At 43.6% G+C, this 24,170-nt stretch overlaps 1 protein-coding gene across 9 annotated transcripts in view; it reads right to left on the bottom strand.

Annotated features, from left to right (window-relative positions):
- Nucleotides 1-24,170, bottom strand: part of AFF2 (ALF transcription elongation factor 2) — a 537,205-nt gene that overhangs the window by 31,855 nt on the left and 481,180 nt on the right. For all 9 annotated transcript variants that reach the window (XM_070785319.1, XM_070785321.1, XM_070785322.1 and 6 more), the window contains 4 exons: nt 9,183-9,342; nt 6,383-7,390; nt 4,841-4,962; nt 181-403 (listed from right to left, as the gene is read on the bottom strand). In XM_070785319.1, coding sequence (XP_070641420.1) covers nt 181-403; nt 4,841-4,962; nt 6,383-7,390; nt 9,183-9,342 — 1,513 coding nt within the window. The remainder of the gene's footprint in view (nt 1-180; nt 404-4,840; nt 4,963-6,382; nt 7,391-9,182; nt 9,343-24,170) is intronic.

Below are 24,170 nucleotides of genomic sequence, written 5' to 3'. Positions count from 1 at the left end.
TCAAGATTGGAACTAATGGAGAGTTTGTGTATTTGTGTACACACACACTTATATTAATATTTTCTCTCTGCCCCTTCCTTCCACCCCCCTGCAACATCTCCATGAGGTCAAGTTGACTTAGATAAGCTGGGTCAACTTGTTTCTACCTGACAATGAGAAGATTCCTTCTATGATGCTTACGTTTACAGCTATCCCTTTGAAAGTAGCACAGAATTTGCCTTCATTCCTCTTAGGTTTGGTCGAGGTGATCTGTCCAATCAAAGGAATGGTTTTGTCTCGACTGAAGGGACCATTATTGCCGCTGATGTTCCTGCGACGTGGAGGGTCCTCTGGCAGTGGGGAAAGTGGAGGAGGAAACAGCTTTTCTTCTTTTCTTCTATTTGCTCTCCTGGATGAATTATTTCTGTGTAAACAGAAAGTACAGGGTGTCAGAAAACTCTGTCTCTCTTTATTCTGATCTTTTGCATGATGCTGCTACGTTTAGCTAAAGTAATATGTTGGTTGATGGTCCTTTACCTGGGGTGGAGTATATAGAAAATGCGTAGACACATAGATGTCTATAGAGAGGTGGCCCTCCCTAGAGATTGAGCCATAGATAAATGCAAAAATCTAAGAATAAGCACGGGTCTTTGAAACAGAACTCCATGATAAATGGAAATGTCTAATGGTGTGTTGCCCCAGTGTGATATTTGCAACCTTTCAAGATTACTGTTAATTAGATTTTTATGGAAAATCCAATGCAGACTTTAATCCCATCATTTTTTAGGATGGTTCCTACTTATTCTGCTCTAGGACTTAACTGCACAGTCACACAATAAATGGTACAATAAACAATTAGTGGAAGGATATTTTCTTAAGAAATACAGTACTTAGACATTACCCAGAAATAAATAATGCACTAAATACTTCTGGGACACACTGGATTGTATATTCCAACTGTTCTACTGGAGGCATAATGAGCCCCTGACCTTAAGTTGTTATACTGAAGTACTGATGTACTCCGCTTTACAAAACTCCATTTGAAAAATATTTTGTCATTTTGCCACAAAATATATGTGGTCCTAGAAGTGCTCCCATGCTTCCAAACTGATTTATCTGCCCATTAAACGGGCATCATCAAATAAACTGAGACTTCAAATAAAACAGAACAACTAAAACCTTATGCTAGCTGCTTAACATGGTAATTGGGCCATGGATTTTTATTTTAGTTACTGTCTTCGACTAATCAATGAAGATTACTTGAATTTTAATCTTTTCTTAGACAACTAATATTGCACTGTGCAGCCATTTACTTTTCATGATTATTGACTAAAATTTTCAATAGCAAATTAAGTCAACAAGAATTTATGTTTTCCTCTTAGTCAATTTCAGTCAGTGTCTAGAAATATAGATTTACAATATCTCAAAGCAACAAATCAAAGATGAACAAGCACTCAAGTGTTTTGATTTCCTGAAATGGTAGACACCAATGCAATCCCCTCATTCCACTTCTGCTGTGTTGCCCAAATTTGCCAGTTGTAATAATATTTGCTATCTTCTCTGTCTTCTGTTTCATAAACACAGTCCTATGTCAATTTCTGTCAGGCAGCCAAATTTTTAGAAAATTCACTGTTTCTGTCATTATTTTAATGGATTAAAATTAATTACAAAGTATTTGTCAGTGGATTTTTAAAATTGCTTTGACATGGAGAACCATTTTAACATAATGATGAAGCCTGATGAAAATAATGGTGAAAATACAGGTTAGGATGCTTTTTGACGAAGATGCTCCAGCAACATCAGACCACACTGAGTATAATCGTTACAGAGGAATTGCACTTTGGAGAATTTACATGGAAAGGAGTCAAGTATTGCTGTGGCATCTATGGGAGTGACTGGTTCCTTACCTATGACCACTTGACCACTCCTGGCCTACCTGAACTGCTGGAGAAGGGGATGGGGGCTGCAAGGGGAAGAGCTGTTCCCTAGAGGCAGTCAACCTGCCACTGGCCATAGTCATTGGGCTAGGTCCTCCCATCTGCCACTGTACACAGTACGTCATACACAGTACAGTACATTTGGTGCAGTGGCCACTGTCATCTGGCCCCCTTTCCTTCTGCATGATAGCGACCTGGAACCATGAGGCCTTTAATAACTTCCTGGGTGAAAGATACCCAGGGGGTATTTTCTAGGGACTACTCTGTTCATTATGACTTCTTACTATAAGGGCATCTTTTGTATAGGCCAGAAGAGGACAGAAGGAAAAAAGAGTATCCCCTTTCATGCCTCAGAGGCTCTTATGATGGTTCCAACTCCAAAGAAGGGAAAAGGAATGCATCAGTGCCCTTCTAGGTGATGATGGGAAACCCTAGTTGTCAGGCTGGCGTAGCATCCTTTGCTAGGTTTAAAATGCTCATTGTGAAAGTGAATTTTGTATCATGAAAATTTCCAAGGATTTGAAAGGTCAACAAAGCACCAAGGAGCAGAGAAAACTCAAGGAGAGGGCTCCAAGGAGAAGAGCTCCAAGAGGCCTGTTCTGGTTTCCTTCTCCCTCAAATCTCGAAATTTTCCCATATAAGAACCCAATTCAGGTCCTTCCTGAATGGTAAAGGCTACTAGGTAAACATTGCTCTCCTAGACAGAAAGATCATAAGGACCATGAGGCGAAACACCGTTTTATGAGAACGTATTTGGATTAAACATTTGCCTAATACTCAATCATCTGTCTTCTATGAAATGGGGAACGAGAGGGATTACTGGGTCATTGAAGCAGGCTTGTAATGGGGACTGATGGTGTGGCAATATCCCACAGCCCTCTAGCTCTTCCTTGTGCCTTTTGGTGGCCTGGCCCAAAGAGATGAGAGCCTGGGAACCGAGGAGGTACCACCATGTCTGTCCTGTGCTGTGCTTAGTCTCTCAGTCCTGTCCAACTCTTTGCCACCCCATGGGCTATAGCCTGCTCAGCTCCTCCATCCATGGGGATTTTCCAGACAAGAACAGTAGAGTGTGTTGCCATGCCCTCCTCCAGGGGATCTTCTTGACCAGGGATTGAACCCAGGTCTCCCTCATTGCTGGTGGATTCTTTACCACTGAGCCACCAGGGAGGCCCAAGAATACTGGAGTGGGTAGCCTATCCCTTCTCCAGGGGGTCTTCCCAACCCAGGAATCGAACAAATAGGGGTTTTATGCATTCCAGGTAGATGCTATACTGTCTGAGCCCCCAGGGAAGCCCACCACCATGCCTGGAAGCAGGGAAATAGGCTTCTTTCCCAATGGTTAAACACCATCCTTCCAGGGCCCTCCTACTTTCCAAGGAGGAACCTAAAATGACATCCTTGTAGTGGTGGTACCTCCTCAATAAGAGGGCTGGCTTGCTCTACTAGAAGAGTGTCTAGTTCTGAGAACTCCAAGTATCTGAAGGGATCAGTTCAGTTCAGTTCAGTTGCTCAGTCATGTCCGACTCTTTGCAACCCCATGAATCACAGCACGCCAGGCCTCCCTGTCCATCACCAACTCCTGGAGTTCACTCAGACTCACGTCCACCTTTCATATCAAATTATACCGTGGAATATAAATGCATGTCACAAAGAGCTATGGGTCCTCAGGGAGACAGCAGCCTGGGACCAAATCTGGGCTGGCAGGTCCTGGCAGCCCATGACCAAATTTCCTTAGTTTATCGAGCAGATCTAGTGGTCATTGATCTTTTCTTACCTTTCATCTCTAAACAACAAGGATCCAAACAAATGTAAACTGATAACTTATTTCCAACATCTTATCTGTGGCAGACCGATGCCCTGTCACTGATGTTAAACAGTAATCTGTGAAATCCATTGTTAGCAGCAGTTAGCCAGATTGCCTCTCCACTCTGGGCTGCTAATAGGTTCCAAAACTGGTCGTTGATGGAAGTTACCTCTAATGCTGAGTGAATTTATGACAATAATTATCTAAACAGAATAGTTCCAGGAGCTGACATGTTTGTTAGGGAGGGCTTCCCTGGTGGCTCAGACAATAAAGAATCTGCTTGCAATGAGGGAGACTTGGGTTTGATTCCTGGGTTGGGAAGATCCCCTGGAGAAGGGAATAGCTACCCACTAGATTGTTAGGGAAGTGATGTGTGAAAGACAGAAGAACTCTGTCACCATGCTTGGTAGGGAAGGCTGGAGTCCTGTAAGTGAGTAGGGGACAAGGAGGCCTCCTGCCTGACTGGCACCTTCTGCAAAGAGACAGACAGGAGAAGAGCTGCCAGCTGATTGGCATTAATTTGTCCACCCCGAGCTGGCTTTTCCCAGCACAGAACTGCCTGGGGGTGTGGGGCACTCCTAGACAGCTCATGTCCCTGGCCTCCCCAGACATGTCATCCCCTTGGCCTCTGAGGAGTTCAGGACAAACTTGCTGGTCCTCAAGCTTCATATGAGCACTATGATTTGACAGCAAAGAGGAAGCCTCTGCTGTGTCATTCTGTTGAGGCCAAGGGAGATGGTTTCATCCCTATCAGAACTGGAAGTTGCCCAGAGGGAGGTGATTTGGCTCAAGGGGCAGGTGTCCTTTAAATTGGTTTACTTCCTTTTACCCTTCACTCAGTGCTAAAAGTCCACTTTGGCCGATTTTGGCCATCCATCTGAGTTGGAGTAAAGAAATGTTGCTAAAAAGCTCAAGTGGTCACCCAAACCTTGCAGCCTGAAGGCCACCGTTTATCCCACCTGTGTTAGGCTGGTGGCCAGAGACAGCTGTCAGGACAAAACTGAATGACTTCTGTTTCTTACCTAACATTCTTTTGGGATAGGACTCCCTACCCTCAAGGGTTCATTTGAGATTTCTTAGAAGTCCAAACCAGCAAAGTATAGAATCAGGGCAAACTCACTCTTTAGTGCTGGGAGGCTTCTGGGGGGGAGCTGGCGAGATGCAAGGTGGCAGCAGGCAGATGGTGGCTGCCTCCTCCAGGCGCTGCTTCTTCTCAGGGATTTTCCCTGCAACTTCTGTTGGCTTTAACAGGAAAAAAAGAATACACAAAGTTTGAAATCCATGGAACAGGTAGACATTTTAAAACAATAAGCAAGGGAGACAGTGTGCTTCTGTTTTAAGTCCTAGATTAGGTAGGAGCCTTAAAAGTACACCTTTGATCAGATGGAAAACTGATACATCTTGCCCCGCCTACTCCAACCAAGAAGCTGGCATCAGAGAGGTTGAAGCTGTGATGTCACCCTCTGATCGGGGGGCACAGAGATCTCATACCAGAAGTAAAGAGAATCTATCATTTTCAGACACTTCCAGCAACAATACCCCCACAAATGAGTAGTTTAGAAACCAACACTGCAATTCTAACATGGCATAAGTCCTGTCCAAGCAACATGGGGGTTGGGGGTAACACACAAAGGTCACGTGTACAACCAACAGTATGCAAGGAAATTAACCATGTGCAAGGCACACCTTTGGACCTTCATGTATTGGTTCTGAAGGTACACTTTTACTCCTAGTTGCACTGCTGTCATCACTAAGAGCAGGGAAACAGTGATAGGGCAAGGGCCCCAGACTTTGTTCCCTATTTTGGAATACTCTCATTAGTTAAGGTGGCACCACAGCTCAGAGATAAAACCACCTGTGAATCTTTAAAGCTGAACGATGACTTAAATCATCATTGCAGGAGTTCCCAAGGCAGCTTATTCAAAATATTACTCAAGAATCACCATGAGATGATGTTATGCTAAAAATCTACTGTGACACCCAGAGATGCATGCAATGAACCTACTGGATACAAACTCAGTTCCCCAGATAGATGTGCAATGGAAAAGGCCATTCTGGGTTTCACCTTCTGATTACATTTGTAGCCTGGGAATCCAACCCAAATGTCCTGCAGGAGAGATTATCATGAGTCAAGCCAACCACACAGGTCAGGGGGCCAAGCAGGCTGGACAGAACCTGTGTCTAGTAGGAGCCAGGGTAATCAAAATGGAACTGGGTGGCAGGGATGTTTGTATGTAGAAATTAACAAGGCCTAGAGGATGCATTTGACCTTATGAGTCCTGGGTGCCCTGCTGCTGCCGGCAGGAGACTGTAGAATAGTGACCTATGAATCCGGGAAGCAGGAGCAGCTTAAATAGCCAACCTGACAGACTGGCTGCCTGGGGAAGGAGACTTCATATTCTTTGTTGCTACACATCATAATCCCTCAAGTGCCATACTGGAAATTCTTGACATTGGTTATAAAACCATGATTATCTCTAACACTTCCTCCCTGGTCATCTCAAATACTACATTCCCCAGGGAAAGTATTAATATCTGTGCTTTCACCAAAGACTGCAATCCACTGCCTCCAGCCTGCTGGAAACGGAGACTCAAGATCAAAGTAGACCAGACAGCCACTGCTCCCGATCACGTGGCTGGCCAGAGTGGGTGGACGGCTTACCTTGTGCTTACGCTTGCCCTTGGGGGCGGCTTTCTCTGCAGGCACCGCAGCCGTCTGCCGCTTGGGCTTTGAGGCTGTCTCCTTGTGGTCTAGCTTGGCTGACGTTGCCTGGAGTGAGTTCTGGCCAGGCACTCGAGACAGTAGGTCAAGGTCAATCTTCACCCAGAGATTTTTCAGATTCTCCTGATCTCGGACAGGAGATAGAACCTCAGTTTGTGTGACAGGGACCGGTGACTGAGTAGGTTCCTCACTCGGGACTGGTGGGTTGTTGCCATTGCCACTGCTGAGAAAGCTGCTGAGGGTCAGGCTGGCCCCTCCGGCTTCCTTGGATTTGGTCGTGTTGCCCCCTGGAGCCATGCATGGAGGCAGGACTTTGATCTGCAGGGGCTCTTCCTGATCCGTGTTGGAATCAGATGTAGACGAATCGGTCTCAATGAATTCCCGGGACTTTGGAACCGTCTTGCCAGGCCCTCGGTACTTTTTCTTCTCGGGAGCCAAGGGGATGCTGGCCCTCGGTTCTTTCCTGGGAACCGGCTTGTGGGCAACGGCTTTGCTGCGCCCTCTAGGGAGGTCAGGAAGCTCCCCGCTTTCCTTTTCTTTGGGAGTGCTGCTGGTGATATTTGGTTTGGGCCAGGTAAATTCCTCAACGCTGGTGTTCTTCTCGACCCTTTTGGGCTGTTTTTTCCCAACTGTCCTTTGAGATGCTGTCTCAACAGTTGTGGACAACTTATGCTTCAGAGCCTTTGTTTCTGGAGTTTTCAGGGTGGGTCGTGGACGGGCTTTCTCCCTGATAAGACCAAGGAGAGGCCTCTCTTTGGGTTCAGGCAGGACCTGGCTGGGGTTTGCCTTCACCTTGACCTGGACTTCCATTGGCTGAATGACTGGAGGAGGCACAGAAATCGTCTCCATGGGTGTTTCATTTTGGCCACAAATAAAAGATTTGTTTTGAGAAGTCACTTTGTTAAGCCATTTGTCCAACTGCCACTTGTTAGTGGAGGGCGGCTCAGGCTGTGGAGTGAGAAACGGTGGCAAGAATGAATGTCACCTTTGGGAAGAAGTCAGGAGGACCTTCAGTGTACTGACTGTTGCCTGGTAAAAGCTTTGGCTGTCAAGTGACCATTCACACATTTAGAAACATACGTGAAATTCATATCTATCACATTCCCTAGACAGCCAAATACTTTACAAAGTGGCTCCACTATACAAAGTTCCACTCTTTTTCTGAAACTATCCCCTACTCTGGCCAGCAAGGAAAGAATTTTTCACAGAGAGTTTTTCCAGAGAGTGGGTAGAGAGCTGGGGAGGGAAACCAGTTCCCAAAATCTTTTGGTGGGGCTCATTACTCAGCCTCTCACCATGAGGCTGAGAGAATGATCTCTGGTTCTGAAAAGAAATGTGAGTGTGCCTCAAATGTAATTCAAAAGGAAAGTCTTTCTCTGCTAAAGTGTCAGGGCCTCCTATACGATGTTGTAATTTGCTGCAAAAAGAAGAGGCCTTTTGTATTTTTACTGAAGGATGAAAAGATTTGACTTCCAAAAAAACCACTGCACTTTCCTTGGTGTATGGGCAATAATCAGTTTATGTGGACATGCTTGCAGACATTAGCATCTGCTGTTAAGCCATGGAAATGATGCGTACAATTCGGGTGCTTGATTCCCAAATCTGAATTCTGCCTGTTGAACTAAAAGAGCCATCATTTTTTATTAGAACTGCTCTGTTTTTTGCAAGCCATCAGTTGAGGCTTATGGCACCAGCCAATAGAGGATGACAGAATTCAAAACGTTTTGAGTAGCCATGATTCCAACCGGCACAGAGCAGTGGTGGGTAAGGGTCGAGGCCATTGGAGCAGCTGCTACTGTTGGCAGCAGAGCTCGAGGTTAGGGGCCCCAACTCTCGTAGCGCACACCCTGGTTTCAGCCCTTCCTGTGAGATCATGGGAAAGTTCTTTCTTACCTTCTCAGAACCTTATTCTTTCATCTATAAAATGGTATAATGATAGCCAGGACCCCATAGGGTTGTCATGAGCATGAAATGAGAAAATGCAAGTCACGAGCTTCTCATGGAGCCTGGCACATGATCCACATTCACGAAGCGTGGGCTCTTACAAACAGCAGTAATGTCACTGTGGCATCTTCTTCTGTTATTCTTTTCTGACTATTGACAAACAATGTGTCCAGAGCCATTGAGGGATCAGCTTGCTGTACGAGGTGCCGGCTCAGGAGAACTGAGAGGCTGGCAGTCAAAGAAGATGGAGGGGAAAGGCATGGCTTTGATCTCAAAATTATAATTTTGGTGTTTTGTGGGGCTATGTTAAATGTTTTCATGAATTACCATTGAGTACATTTGAAAACTATTCTTTGAAAAAAAAAAAAAAAAAACCTGTGACCTTTCAACCATCACACTTCTTGGATCTTACTTGCCCAGTGACAATTCATCACTTCAACTTAGAGGAAGGGGTGGTGTCCCCAGACCTAGAAGTGGGTCTTGACTTGCTTCGTTGGTTCTCTCGAAAGGGAAGTTTTGAGCTCAGTGATCACTATTCCAGTATAATAGTAATGGGGAAGCTCAAGGCTCAGAGTAGCTGAGTGAGTCACATGGCACATCAGTCACATGGCAAGAAATCTCCGTTAGAAACTTTACAAAGACATGTGTTAGAAGAAAAAAGCCCTATCAAATACCTGAGTGCTTTTCTGAAGTATTTAGTGTGCCGAAGTCATGACTGTGCTGGAATGTTATTATTATCGCATTATTGTGTGTGCATGTCGGGGGTGCTGTGTCGGGGCCCTGGCTCCTCACCCACCTCTGGAGTGGTCACTCGCGGCGCCTCATTGGCTTCGCTGTCAGTGGTGCTGCTTTCAGTGTCTGAGTCAGACTCTGAGCTGCTCTCTGAGTCACTGGAGCTGCCGGATCCCCCACTGGTGGGCGCTGCAGGTGGGGGTTGGGGCGTGGCCAAGAGTGGGCTGAAAGGAAAATGACACCATTGATTGCCTCTTTTACTCCCAAACTGGCTGGAAAAGAGTCCAGGTGGGCATGAAGACTGATCATCTGTGAGGGCCAGGCGGAGTGGAGTGTGCCGTTCCATTTCACAGATGGGAACTATGAGGCTCAGGAGGCCCAGGGAGTGACCCACAGTCCCAAGTTGTTTTTTTTTCCTTTCTTTTTCTGTTAAGATACATTTTCAGTTGCTATCTTGTTCAGAAATCCCCAGGTTTGTATAGGGGCTCTGATCTTAGTTATACGTGCAGTACAGTCCTCTCAGTAAGAAGGGGTGAGTTGAATCCTCACTTTTGTCATAGAAAACTGAGGTTCAGAGGAGGGGGGTTCTTGCTGCAGCCTCACAGCTAGATAGAGGTGTGAAACTGGGAGCATGGCCTCCCAGCTCCCTCAAAGGGCAGGGTTGAGTAAAGTCACTGGCAGCCAGGTGCCCAGTGCCCAGCCCCAAGGTGAGCAGGGCTGACTGTGTTACCATGGAGATGAGAGGGCACACTGCACAGCCTCCTCCACCGGAATTTCTGTAACCTCTTCAGACAACTCCAACTAGGAAGTATGATCATACAGGACCAACCATCTCTAATGGCTGATTTTAAATCTATAAAGCTGACCAAGCAAAGCACAAGGAAATTGACACCATTTGCCACTCTGTCTTTATTGATAATCCATGTTCTTCCTTACTAATCGTTTGCCCTCTGTGCCCCATAACAAATCAACCTCAGCTGTCTCTTGGCACTTTGGGGTATGTCACTGCCTTTCTGTCCTTTTGCTCATCATCTTTGGGGGCTAGTTTTCCTGTTTTTGCTCTGACATGGGGTTCTAAAGTCGAGGGAGGGTTCTCATCTGCCTCTGTCTCATCAGCTCAGGCTCCTCTTTGGAGAGAAGTTTAAATCACAGAGAGGGGTGGCCTGGGGGCCAGAGCATCTTTGCTACAGTGCTGGACTGGTCCTCCTACCTGTCTGGCTGGCTGTCTGAACCTCACTGCCTCTCAGACTCCCAGCTCCTTGCCTGGCTTTTCCCAGAAAACCCAGTCCTGGCCCTGGAGGACACCTGGTCTTGTGGCTCCACCTGCAAGTTTTGGCAGAGAGGGACTCCAAGGGCCCTCCTGTGGCCAAGACTCTGGAATCACAGACCATTATTCCTCACCTGCCCCGACTTCATCCTCTTACCAAAGCCTCATTTTCAACATAATAGCTCTTGCCTTGGAAGGCAGAGGATCCCTTTCAAACCAGCATGGGCGCCTCGTCCAACTCGGAGAGCCTTTTCCTTACATGTGCCTCGTGCCCCCGAAGACGGCCCCTTTCGTCTCCCAGGTAGCTATTCTCTTTCATATAGCCAAAGCTCCTTTTAAAAGGCTATCTGCTAAGTAAATGCTATCTGCAAGTACATTCGTCTGCCAAATACACCAAGTAATTAGGAGAAGCAGAAGAAACAGGGGCCTACACCCCCTGGGAAAGTGTGTGTGTATGTGTGTATGTGTGTGTGTGTGAGAGAGAGAGAGAGACAGTGGGGCCAGGGATCTATATATACAACTCAGTGTGCCTCGTTCTCTGTATTCCTTTGCAGTATAATGAATCCATATTTAAGAAAAGTACCCTCTAAATCTAATCAATTGTTTTTGTCTTTGATTACTAACTAAAGACTGAGGCAACAGATTTAAGTCAGACTAATCCAGAGGCTTGCTAACTTGACCTCAATTCCCCCCAAGTAAAGTTTCAGATACAGCATAGAGCATTGGCAATACTGAGACTCCTAGCTGGTGGATTGACAGTTAAGATCTAATGTGTACTCCCATATTTATGATTTTCAAATGAAAAGACTGTTTCCTACTTTTGTTTCCTACTTTTGTTTCCTATCTATGCATTAAATTCTGGCTTGTGTGTGTCTATGTGTTTGTATACAAGTGTTCCTTATCCAAAGACTTTTGGAAGCAAGATGAATTTTTATATTTAGATTTTTAATTAAACAAGTCATATGGTAGCTATACCACATCTATAATACCCCCCAGTGGATTCAGGGTAGCATCCTTTAATAAAACTCATTAATACTGCTGCAGTTAACAGTCACAGTCATAAAAACTTGAAATTAATACCTGCACAACAGTTTAGGTCAGGTTTTGTCATCAAATGGCTCAAAGTCACTGAAAACAACAGTTGTCCAAATCTTCTGAATTTCAGAATTGTGATTAAGAGATTGTAGACATGGACAGAAATCACATATGAAAAAAATTAACTATTTTTATGAGTAAATATAGATATACAGACACAGATACAAAATAAAGATGACTTGAAACCTAAGCGTAACCTTGACTGAGAACCAGTGAAATGAGGCCTGAAATTATTTTCCCTAAGTCTTCTTACAGGTAAATGTATTGCCGTGTTCTCAGGAAGGATCCTACGGCCAGTCAACGTTGACAATGACCACTCAGGGGAAACAAATATAGAAAGAACAGGGAGAGGTACACGAGTTTTTCATACTCACACTGATGGACATAAATACTTGGGGATGAGGGGGGCGGTGGACTTGAATTCAGAGAGGACACCATGAGAACTCAAGTTGGGGGTGAAGGACTTCAGCATCTTAATGAGAAAGAATTGCTTTCTCCGGGCAGTTGCACAGTTGGAAACAAGGAAGAGTCAGCATTGGTGGGAGGAAATGGCATTGCTTAAAATGGAAGTAAAACTGCCCTCCGCAGTACATTCCTCTGCCTCCACGATCCATCTGCTCTTCCCATGGTTGGTGGACAATCTGGCTGCACCCAGCCTGCTAAGGGACATAGGGCACACCTCTGAGTCTGACCCTCACTTCCTGTGGGCCCACCTTGCACCCAGCTGGGGCCCCTCCGAGGGCCAAAAAGTGAGTACAAATCCAAAACACTGTCTTCACAAGCAGGACAAACCTCAATATCAGGATTGACTGAGGACCACATTCTTGTCTAGAATCCACTGTGGAGATTTCAAGTTAGCAAATCATTACCATATTTCACTTTCAGTTCTTCCCTGAAGCACGTTAGCTGTTCAGTTAGTTAAATTCCCACTTTTGCTACATTTACTTTCATGTGTCACTAATTTATTTTTCAAATGTATATTAAACTGGCTATGAGCAACACTAGGAAACACAACTCTTGATTCCGCTGAGAAGATGAAGGACGAATGTGCAATTTCCATATTCTTCATTTATCAAACTGCAGTAGAATTATTTCCCATACACCATTTACTCTTGTATTTTAATAAACTGCTTTTAAAAAGAATGCTAGTGGTTACAACAAAGATAATAGATGATATCAAAAATCATTACGTACACCAGGTTATTGTTACCATCTTTCTAAATTCCATATATATGCGTTAGTATACTGTATTTATGTTTTTCCTTCTGGCTTACTTCACTATGTACAATAGGCTCCAGTTTCATCCACCTCATTAGAACTGATTCAAATGTATTCTTTTTAATGGCTGAGTAATACTCCATTGTGTATATGTACCACAGCTTTCCTATCCATTCATCCGCTGATGGACATCTAGGTTGCTTCCATGTCTTGGCTATTATAAACAGTGCTGCGATGAACATTGGGGTACACGTGTCTCTTTCCCTTCTGGTTTCCTCAGTGTGTATGCCCAGCAGTGGGATTGCTGGATCATAAGGCAGTTCTATTTCCAGTTTTTTAAGGAATCTCCACACTGTTCTCCATAGTGGCTGTACTAGTTTGCATTCCCACCAACAGTGTAAGAGGGTTCCCTTTTCTCCACACCCTCTCCAGCATTTATTATTTGTAGACTTTTGGATCGCAGCCATTCTGACTGGTGTGAAATGGTACCTCATAGTGGTTTTGATTTGCATTTCTCTGATAATGAGTGATGTTGAGCATCTTTTCATGTGTTTGTTAGCCATCTGTATGTCTTTTTTGGAGAAATGTCTATTTAGTTCTTTGGCCCATTTTTTGATTGGGTCGTTTATTTTTCTGGAGTTGAGCTGTAGGAGTTGCTTGTATATTTTTGAGATTAGTTGTTTGTCGGTTGCTTCATTTGCTATTATTTTCTCCCATTCTGAAGGCTGCCTTTTCACCTTGCTAATAGTTTCCTTTGATGTGCAGAAGCTTTTAAGGTTAATTAGGTCCCATTTGTTTATTTTTGCTTTTATTTCCAATATTCTGGGAGGTGGGTCATAGAGGATCCTGCTGTGATGTATGTCGGAGAGTGTTTTGCCTATGTTCTCCTCTAGGAGTTTTATAGTTTCTGGTCTTACGTTTAGATCTTTAATCCATTTTGAGTTTATTTTTGTGTATGGTGTTAGAAAGTGGTCCAGTTTCATTCTTTTACAAGTGGTTGACCAGATTTCCCAGCACCACTTGTTAAAGAGATTGTCTTTAATCCATTGTATATTCTTGCCTCCTTTGTCGAAGATAAGGTGTCCATATGTGCGTGGATTTATCTCTGGGCTTTCTATTTTATTCCATTGATCAATATTTCTGTCTTTGTGCCAGTACCATACTGTCTTGATAACTGTGGCTTTGTAGTAGAGCCTGAAGTCAGGTAGGTTGATTCCTCCAGTTCCATTCTTCTTTCTCAAGATCGCTTTGGCTATTCGAGGTTTTTTGTATTTCCATACAAATTGTGAAATTATTTGTTCTAGCTCTGTGAAGAATACTGTTGGTAGCTTGATAGGGATTGCGTTGAATCTATAAATTGCTTTGGGTAGTATACTCATTTTCACTATATTGATTCTTCCAATCCATGAACATGGTATATTTCTCCATCTATTAGTGTCCTCTTTGATTTCTTTCACCAGTGTTTTATAGTTTTCTATATATAGGTCTTTAGTTTCTTTAGGTAGATATATTCCTAAGTATTGACAAACCATTAGCCAGACTCATCAAGAAACAAAGGGAGAAAAATCAAATCAACAAAATTAGAAACGAAAATGGAGAGATCACAACAGACAACACAGAAATACAAAGGATCATAAGAGACTACTATCAACAATTATATGCCAATAAAATGGACAACGTGGAAGAAATGGACAAATTCTTAGAAAAGTACAACTTTCCAAAACTGGACCAGGAAGAAATAGAAAATCTTAACAGACCCATCACAAGCATGGAAATTGAAACTGTAATCAAAAATCTTCCAGCAAACAAAAGCCCCGGTCCAGACGGCTTCACAGCTGAATTCTACCAAAAATTTAGAGAAGAGCTAACACCTATCCTGCTCAAACTCTTCCAGAAAATTGCAGAGGAAGGTAAACTTCCAAACTCATTCTATGAGGCCACCATCACCCTAATACCAAAACCTGACAAAGATCCCACAAAAAAAGAAAACTACAGGCCAATATCACTGATGAACATAGATGCAAAAATCCTTAACAAAATTCTAGCAATCAGAATCCAACAACACATTAAAAAGATCATACACCATGATCAAGTGGGATTTATCCCAGGGATGCAAGGATTCTTCAATATCCGCAAATCAATCAATGTAATACACCACATTAACAAATTGAAAAATAAAAACCATATGATTATCTCCATAGATGCAGAGAAAGCCTTTGACAAAATTCAACATCCATTTATGATAAAAACTCTCCAGAAAGCAGGAATAGAAGGAACATACCTCAACATAATAAAAGCTATATATGACAAACCCACAGCAAACATTATCCTCAATGGTGAAAAGTTGAAAGCATTTCCTCTAAAGTCAGGAACAAGACAAGGGTGCCCACTTTCACCATTACTATTCAACATAGTTTTGGAAGTTTTGGCCACAGCAATCAGAGCAGAAAAAGAAATAAAAGGAATCCAAACATTACATTAATATATTAAACTATCTACTCTATAGTCTGTAAATATTAAAAGTGTACTCTGTGACTTCACCCTGAATGTAATAAAACTGCTCAAAGGACAAATGTGGACAACTTCAAAGTGAACTGTTCAACCTTTTCAAAGATCAGATTTTGCTACTGTGTTCACTGGGGTGAGCAGTCTGTACCAAGTGTAGCGTAGCCTCATTTTAATCCTAACCCCATTCAGTAGGTCTTCATGGTCATGGGCCAGACTAAGGGCAAAGAAGTTGGCTTAGCAAGTCAATGATCCTAGTGGGGAAGTCCAGGGTGAGGGAAGGGGATCAAAAAGCAGGCCAGTGAGGGAGAAGTTTGGGAAGCCTTTAAGATGCCTCCTCCAGACAGCATTGACCCTGGTGTGGAAGGCTTGTGAGCACCAGGGGAACAGATGTCAGTCTCTCTAAGCTTATACTGACCGAGCCTCTTCTGCAATAAAAGGCTGAATATGTGATACTATAAGATAGTCTGGAAGCCATATGAAGGAACAGGGACTTCTTTGCCTGGAGAAGATTCTGGGGCAGGGAGGAGGGTAGTTCATGTGACAACAGTCTTTAAAAACTGGAAGGTCTGTTCAGTAAGGGAGTGGGCTAGCTCTGAAGGCCTTCCAAGGTAAAACTAGGATCAATGAGTTCGAGATGTAGCCAGGAAAGTTCTCACTTCAACATCAGAAAAGCCTTAAAAAATCTACAGTTGGCCACAGGAAGAAGCCATTGCTTTGTAGGCCTATGAGCTTGATACCTTTAGGTGAACAGATAGCTGGCAATTAAGATTCCTATTATTGATCTACAATGGAGTTCAGTGATCTTTAAAGTGTCTTCCAACTCAAAGATTATGATCCTCATGAAACAAAAATGTGTAGGGGATTTTAGGGGAGACTGTTTGGACCTTAGAGAAAATTGTGAGGAGACCTTTGCCCAGTCATCTCATTAAGGCAGGTCTGAAATGACCTACTCTTGGCAACACGGCTCTTATATGAACCACAGAAGATTAAAGCTGCCTTTCTGCAGGGCTATTTCATAAATCAGACTTTTCACTAATTCAGATTAACAGCCTACAGAAAACCAAACATCTGCACCAGTGCTATCTGACTCGATTCTTAATTTCACTGTAAATTCCTCTCTCAGGAGATAAACAGGGATGATAAATTGGCCATTCTGCTCAATCAAGCTGCATGGGCATCAGAAGGGAAAGGTTCCAGAAGGGGTAATGACTTTCTAAGTGGAAACATATACAGGAAGGATTTGACAAGCAAGTCCACAGGGTATGGATCTTGGCAGCATATTTTACAAGACCCCGTAATTGCCAAAGAGACATAGCATGAGATGCTTGATGGGGGACTCTTGTATTAAACCCTTGTCTTTGGTTGAGACTTGTAAAAATTTCATCAATGTGACCCTTTTCTGGTTTTATGGAGATCAAATGTCTATCTACAAGATAATTTGAAATGCTTCTTTACTTGATTCCTTCATTAAGTTGGAAAGGTTTGGCCCTGGGGCAAAGGAATCAACATTTTTACCTGATCTTTCCTCTCTTCCTCCTTTTCCTCTTTGAACTCTGGGTCTAAAAACTGAAACAATCTATTGGATTTACCACAGTAGGCCACTAGGGGTAGACACTCTGAGCCCTGAGCCTGTTCCAGTCAGAGGATGGGAGGAATTTATTTTGGTCTGAGTTAGTAGCTTTGAAATCTACCCCACCCACCCCAGAAAATCCATTCAGCTCAGTTGTCCAATAGAAACTGTGAGTGAAGTGAAGTGAAAGTTGCTCAGTCGTGTCCAACTCTTTGCTACCCCATGGACTATATAGTCCATGGAATTCTCCAGGCCAGAATACTGGAGTGGGTAGCCTATCCCTTCTCTAGGGGATCTTCCCAACCCAGGGATTGAACCTGGGTCTCCTGCATTGCAGGCAGATTCTTCACCAGCTGAGCCACCGGCTGGGGGTGGGGGCGGGTAGGCAGAAGCATAATACATAAGACAGACAAAACCAGGTTTGCTCTATTTCTCCCAGCAGCTTTTCCTCCTCCCTGGATGGCCCCTCAGCACACTTTGAAAATAAAAGACTGCATATACCAATATTCTCACAAGCAACTCAGGATCAAGTATGTTCTGTGTTAATGCAATGATGCTACTGATGAGCAGATTACCATCCACTTGTAATTGAAGCTACACTCTGGCATGGCTCTGAGGAGATAATCTTTGTCCAGTGAGTGTGTACACTGGGAATTTGTCCTTTTGTCTGATTCTGGTGTTTGAAATTGAGTCTGCTCAATTTACTTGCAAAACATAAGGTGATGTACACCTATCCACCCACATTCATTTTCATGGGCGAGTTACCATATGTGATATAGATTAAAGCCCTGACTGACTGAAGAGATCTGTGGTTGGTGAAAATGATGATCAAAGATGTCCACACTCCAATCTTGAACCTGTGAACATGATACCCCATGTGGAAAAAGAGGTTTTGCAGATACGAATACATTCAGGATCTTGAGATGGGGATATGGTCCTGGATCATTTAGATGACCCCAGTGTTATCCCAGGATCTCTGGGAACCAGAGCTTGGTGTAAGGAAGGCTCTAGTAGATTACTGCCACAGCAATGGGCAATCAAAGTGGTTACAGCTTCCCAGGAAGCTGCAAGTTGACCATTTGAAATTTTCATGATAATCAGAAATGAGTAGCTCCTCACATTTTTTAATCACCAGCAGTTAGGTATTTCTCCTAACTTACCTGGCATCTTACTTCCTTTCTGAGACCATAATGCTGAGTGATTTTGGCAATGGCTTTTCAGAGTTACATTTGACTCACAATCTATCATGGCTTTCTTACCCTTTTGATGGACTGACTAGACTCAGCTCTTGTCTTCTTTTCCTGCCTGTGCCTTTTCTCCCATCTTCAGTCACATATGTAAATAGCTACATTTTCCCTATTGGTTTTAAAGAGGTAGCTTTAGTTAATTTAGAGGAGCATGAGATTGGGAGTCAGATGATCTTTTTTGAATGTCACCTTGGATACTTTATTTTTGTGTGACCTTAGACTAAGCACTTGCCTGGAAAATCCCATGGACGGAGGAGCCTGCTAGGCTGCAGTCCATGGAGTCGCGAAGAGTCGGATACAACTGAGCGACTTCACTTTCACTTTTCACTTCCATACATTGGAGAAGGAAACAGCAACCCACTCCAGTGTTCTTGCCTGGAGAATCCCAGGGATGGCAGAGCCTGGTGGGCTGCCGTCTATGGGGTCGCACAAAGTTGGACACGACTGAAGCGACTTAGCAGCAGCAGCAGCAGCAGACTAAGCACTTAACACAAGCATCTCAGTTTCCTCATTTGTAAAATGGGGTAATATATCGCATAGGCTTATAAGAGGACCAAGCTAGGAAATTTAGGTGAGAGAACTCTATTAACAAGTACTTCTCAAACTTTAATGTACATTAGAATCACCTGGAGATCTCCTGCACGTGAAGATTTTAGTTACAGAGGCCTGGAATGGGTCCTGAGTTCTGAATTTCTAACACATTCCCAGGTGCTACAGATGGTCCTGGTCAGTGAACCACACTGAGAGGACCAAGGGTACAGAGGCTATTCAGATATAAACTGCTGACAAAAAATAAGTTGGTGATCTGGACTGGAAACTAATGGCTAAAATACAGTTTTGAGATCAACTGTGGATTTTTCCTCCATAATTATTCTGCCCTTCTTTAGCAACAAAGAAAGTTGACTGCCTTATATCACTTTGAATCTAACCTGATCAAGTTGAAGCTCTCTTTGGGCAATTATTCCTGAACAGGTTTTATCAGAATCCTTCTAATAAGCACTGACTTCAACTTATAATTTTCCTGAGACTACTTGCCTGCACCTGTACTTGACCAAGTACATAATTCTTTCCTCCAAATGTGTCCCAAGGGTCACCAGGGCTTGCCACTGTCCCCGCCAAGTGTCAAGGTGGTATTAGAGTACATTCATGGTCATGGCTGGGGCCCTAAGCATGATTCATAATGGCTAATAGAGATGGAGGTGTTGGAATTCCAGCTAAGCTATTAAAAATCCTAAAAGATGATGCTGTGAAAGTGCTGCACTCAATATACCAGCAAACTTGGAAAACTCAGCTGTGGCCACAGGACTGGAAAAGGTCAGTTTTCATTCCAATTTCAAAGAAAGGCAATGCCAAAGAATGTTCAATTGCACTCATCTTATACTCTAGCAAAGTAATGCTCAAAATTCTCCAACCAAGGCTTCAACAGTACATGAACCAAGAATTTCCAGATGTTCAAGGTGGATTTAGAAAAGGTAGAGGAACCAGAGATCAAATTTCCAACATCTGTTGGATCACAGAAAAAACAAGAGAGTTCTAGAAAAAAAAATCTACTTCTGCTTTATTGACTACACCAAAGCCTTTGACTGTGTGAATCACAACAAACTGTGGAAAACTCTTCAAGAGATGGTAATTCCAGACCACCTTACCTGGCTCCTGAGACATCTGTATGCAGGTCAAGAAGCAACAATTAGAACTGGGCATGGAACAACAGACTGGTTGCAAATTGGGAAAGGAGTACATCAAGGCTGTATAATGTCACACTGCTTATTTAACTTATATGCAGAGTACATCAAGCAAACTACTGGGCTGGATGAAGCACAAGCCAGAATCAAGATTTCTGGGAGAAATATAAATAACCTCAGATACATAGATGATACCACCCTTATGTCAGAAAGCAAAAAGGAACTAAAGAGCCTCTTGATGAAGTCAAAGAGGAGAGTGAAAAAGTTGGCTTAAAACTCAACATTCATCCACCTCATTAGAATTGATTCAAATGTATTCTTTTTAATGGCTGATTAATACTCCATTGTGTATATGTACCACAGCTTTCTTATCCATTCATCTGCTGATGGACATCTAGGTTGCTTCCATGTCCTGGCTATTATAAACAGTGCTGTGATGAACCTTGGGGTACATGTGTCTCTTTCAATTCTGGTTTCCTTGGTGTGTATGCCCAGCAGTGGGATTGCTGAGTCATAAGGAAGTTCTAATTCCAGTTTTTTAAGGAATCTCCACACTGTTCTCCGTAGTGGCTGTGCTAGTTTGCATTCCCCCCAACAGTGTAAGAGGGTTCCCTTTTCTCCACACCCTCTCCAGCATTTATTGCTTGTAGACTTTTGGATAGCAGACATTCTGACTGGCATGAAATGGTACCTCATAGTGGTTTTGATTTGCATTTCTCTGATAATGAGTGATGTTGAGCATCTTTTCATGTGTTTGTTAGCCATCTGTATGTCTTCTTTGGAGAAATGTCTGTTTAGTTCTTTGGAGGTGGATGAAACTGGAGCCTATTATACAGAGTGAAGTAAGCCAGAAAGAAAAACACCAATACAGTATCAGTTCAGTTCAGTTCAGTCTCTCGGTCGTGTCCGACTCTTTGCGACCCCATGAATCGCAGCATGCCAGGCCTCCCTGTCCATCACCATCTCCCGGAGTTCACTCAAACTCACGTCCATCGAGTCGGTGATGCCATCCAGCCATCTCATCCTCTGTCATCCCCTTTTCCTCCTGCCCCCAATCCCTCCCAGCATCAGAGTCTTTTCAAATGAGTCAACTCTTTGCATGAGGTGGCCAAAATACTGGAGTTTCAGCTTTAGCATCATTCCTTCTAAAGAACATCCAGGGCTGAACTCCTTTAGAATGGACTGGTTGGATCTCCTTGCAGTCCAAGGGACTCTCAAGAGTCTTCTCCAACACCACAGTTCAAAAGCATCAATTCTTCAGCACTCAGCTTTCTTCACAGTCCAACTCTCGCATCCATACATGACCACTGGAAAAACCATAGCCTTGACTAGACGAACCTTTGTTGGCAAAGTAATGTCTCTGCTTTTCAATATGCTATCTAGGTTGGTCATAACTTTTTTTCCAAGGAGTCCAATACAGTATACTAACGCATATATATGGAATTTAGAAAGATGGTAACGATAACACTGTATGCAAGACAGCAAAAGAGACACAGATGTATAGAACAGTCTTTTGGACTCTGTGGGAGAGGGAGAGGGTGGGATGATTTGGGAGAATGGCATTGAAACATGTATAATATAATATATGAAACGAATCGCCAGTCCAGGTTTGATGCATGAAACAGAATGCTTGGGGCTGGTGCACAGGGATGACCCAGAGGGATGGTATGGGGAGGGAGGTGGGAGGGGGGATCAGGATGGGGAACACGTGTATACCCGTGGCACATTCATGTTGATGTATGGCAAAACCAATACAATATTGTAAAGTAAAAAAAAAAACAAAAACTCAACATTCAAAAAATGAAGATCATGGCATCTGGTCCCATCACTTCATGGCAAATAGATGGGGAAACAATGGAAACAGTGACAGAGTTTATTTTCTTGGGCTCCAAAATCACTGCAGATGGTGACTGCAGCCATGAAATTAAGAGACACTTGCTCCTTGGAAGAAAAGCTATGACAAACCTAGACAGCATGGTAAAAAGCAAACATTACTTTGCCAACAAAGGTATGTCTAGTCAAAGCTATGATTTTTCCAGTGGTCATGTATGGATGCGAGAGTTGGACTGTAAAGAAAGCTGAGCGCTGAAGAATTGATGCTTTTGAGCTGTGGTGTTGGAGAAGACTCTTGAGAGTCCCTTGGACTGCAAGGAGATCCAACCGGTCAATCCTAAAGGAAATCATTCCTGAATGTTCATTGGAAGGTCTGATGCTGAAGCTGAAACTCCAATACTTTGGCCACCTGCTGCAAAGAGCTGACTCATTTGAAAAGACCCTGATGCTGGGAAAGATTGAAGGCAGGAGGAGAAGGGTACAACAGAGGATGAGATGGTTGGATGGCATCACCGACTCAACGGACCTGAGTTTGAGCAAGCTCCGGGAGTTGGTGATGGACAGAGAAGCCTGGCGTGCTGCAGTCCATGGGGTCGCAAAGAGTCACACATGACTGAGTGCCTGAATTGAACTGAACCAAATAGAGATGGAGCATGCGCGATGCACCAGGAAGCAAGTTCAGCACCTTTCCTGCATCTCCTCTTTCAGTCCTCACAACAGTTCCCCCTGAGTCCAATGCTCTTACTACTCCATCTTATGGCTGAAAATACTGAGACTTAGTACCAACAATATCAAGCTGAAAAATAGATTTAAGGATACTTTCAAAGGAATGGAAAAAGCCAAGGTGTCTGGATCCCACCTCACTGCAGTATGAAATGATATGGCAGTGTGGAGGGGGCCAGTGTGTTCCCAGCAAGGCTGGCCAGTGCTGGCTAATAAGCCATTTATGTCTTATTTTTTTGTCTATTCAGTTGCTAAGCCATGTCCAACTCTTTGCAACCCGATGGACTGCAGCACACCAGGCTCCTCTGTCCTTCACGATATCTTCCAGAGTTTGCTCAAACTCATGTCCACTGAGTCAGTGATGCCATCCAACCGTCTCATCTTCTGTCATCCCCTTCTCTTCTTGCCCTCAGTCTTTTTCAGCATCAGGATCTTTTCCAATGTCTTGAGAACATCACAACTTGCATTAGGGAAAATAAAGCAGTATTCAAATTTTTCTAGAAATAATTAAAAGTCATCCTGACTTCTTTGCTATTGGTCAGAGCTGTTTCAACAAACAGCAAGCAGATGGGGGAAAAATCAATACAGACAGGTATTTTTTGCCTTTAAAGTCTATTTTTTAAAATGGGGGCAAGAGACAGAATGAAGGTAAGCAAGTGGATGGAACTTGGACTCCCACGACCCTGTCTCCAGCAAAGCAGAGAATGAAAGGTTGACAGCTCACCTTCATAAGAAGCCCAGGGACGGTCAGAAGTCAGGAATGCATAACAAAGTCAAAGCCTTCCCATTAGAACTCCCTCAGTTACAAATCCTAGGTGGAGCAGGGAAGTATTATGACTGGGTGACTTAAACCCAGAAGCTGCTTCTCTGTAGGAATCTCCCCATTGTGTCTATGGGAGTGGTCTGGAGATGGAGCCCAACTTCCATCAGAGCCCCAGCCATGGGCAGTCTGAGTCCCTAGAGGAGTACAAAGCAGGCTGCTGAGAGGCTCAGAGCTGCGTTTTCTTTGCTTGAGTTTTTTTTTTTTTTTTTTTCTGTTGCCCATAATACTCAGAGCTGCCTCACAACTGGGAAAGCAGGCATCCCTCTTCCAATACCCCTAGACTACATTTCTTCTTTGATGTCTCTCAATGCCAATCACCTTATCAGTATTGTCTTCTCCCCTTCACATCTGATTTGTTACCTGATATATCAGAGACACTTGATTGGAGGGTAGGCTTTTAAGGCCAGAGGCTTCATCAACCACACACAAACTCTGTACGATGTTTGGTATGCCTAAGACCCCCTAGAATATAGCCATAAAGAGGTCTTCTCCACGCCCCTCTGGGAGAACTGTCCCTGGGTGCACCCACTGCCTATGGTCCCAATAAGCAGTCATCATTGTATCAACCAGACCAAATAACTTTTAATTGCAGAGCACTTGATAATATTCCAGTATTTTCACTCCTATGACCTCATTTGATTGCTACAAGAACATTGGACAGGGACAGAGGGAGAGATGGAATAGGTATCCTCCTACTTTACCCATAATGCTCCAGGACCTTTTAGCCAAAGTCATGAGGCTGGGCTCTGAGTGAGGGAGGGGGGGATGATTTCTTCAGGCTACTGGGACTCTTTCTTAAACTGCAAGTCTAGCTTGAGGAATGGAAAAGAATACAGGAACCAGTACAAAATCCACCCTGTAATCATACCAAAAGGCAACCAGAATGCAGAATTAATCCCAAATGCTTTCTTTAAGTGACCTAATGAGATGCGTTGCAAGAATTCAGTGTTCAAAACACTGAAGGCCATCCACCTGTAGGCTAAGAAAACCTTGTTGCATTTGACTCCTTCAAATGTCAAAACTCACTGAGTCTAGAGGAAAATGTTTCCAGTTTACAGATGATAACTATTTCCACACAGAGTAGTA

The sequence above is a fragment of the Bos indicus genome, chromosome X (genome assembly GCF_029378745.1).
Source record: "Bos indicus isolate NIAB-ARS_2022 breed Sahiwal x Tharparkar chromosome X, NIAB-ARS_B.indTharparkar_mat_pri_1.0, whole genome shotgun sequence".
NCBI classification, from domain to species: domain Eukaryota; kingdom Metazoa; phylum Chordata; class Mammalia; order Artiodactyla; family Bovidae; genus Bos; species Bos indicus.
The sequence above is the reverse complement of the archived record's forward strand: the minus strand, read 5'-3'. Positions and strand labels throughout refer to the sequence as shown.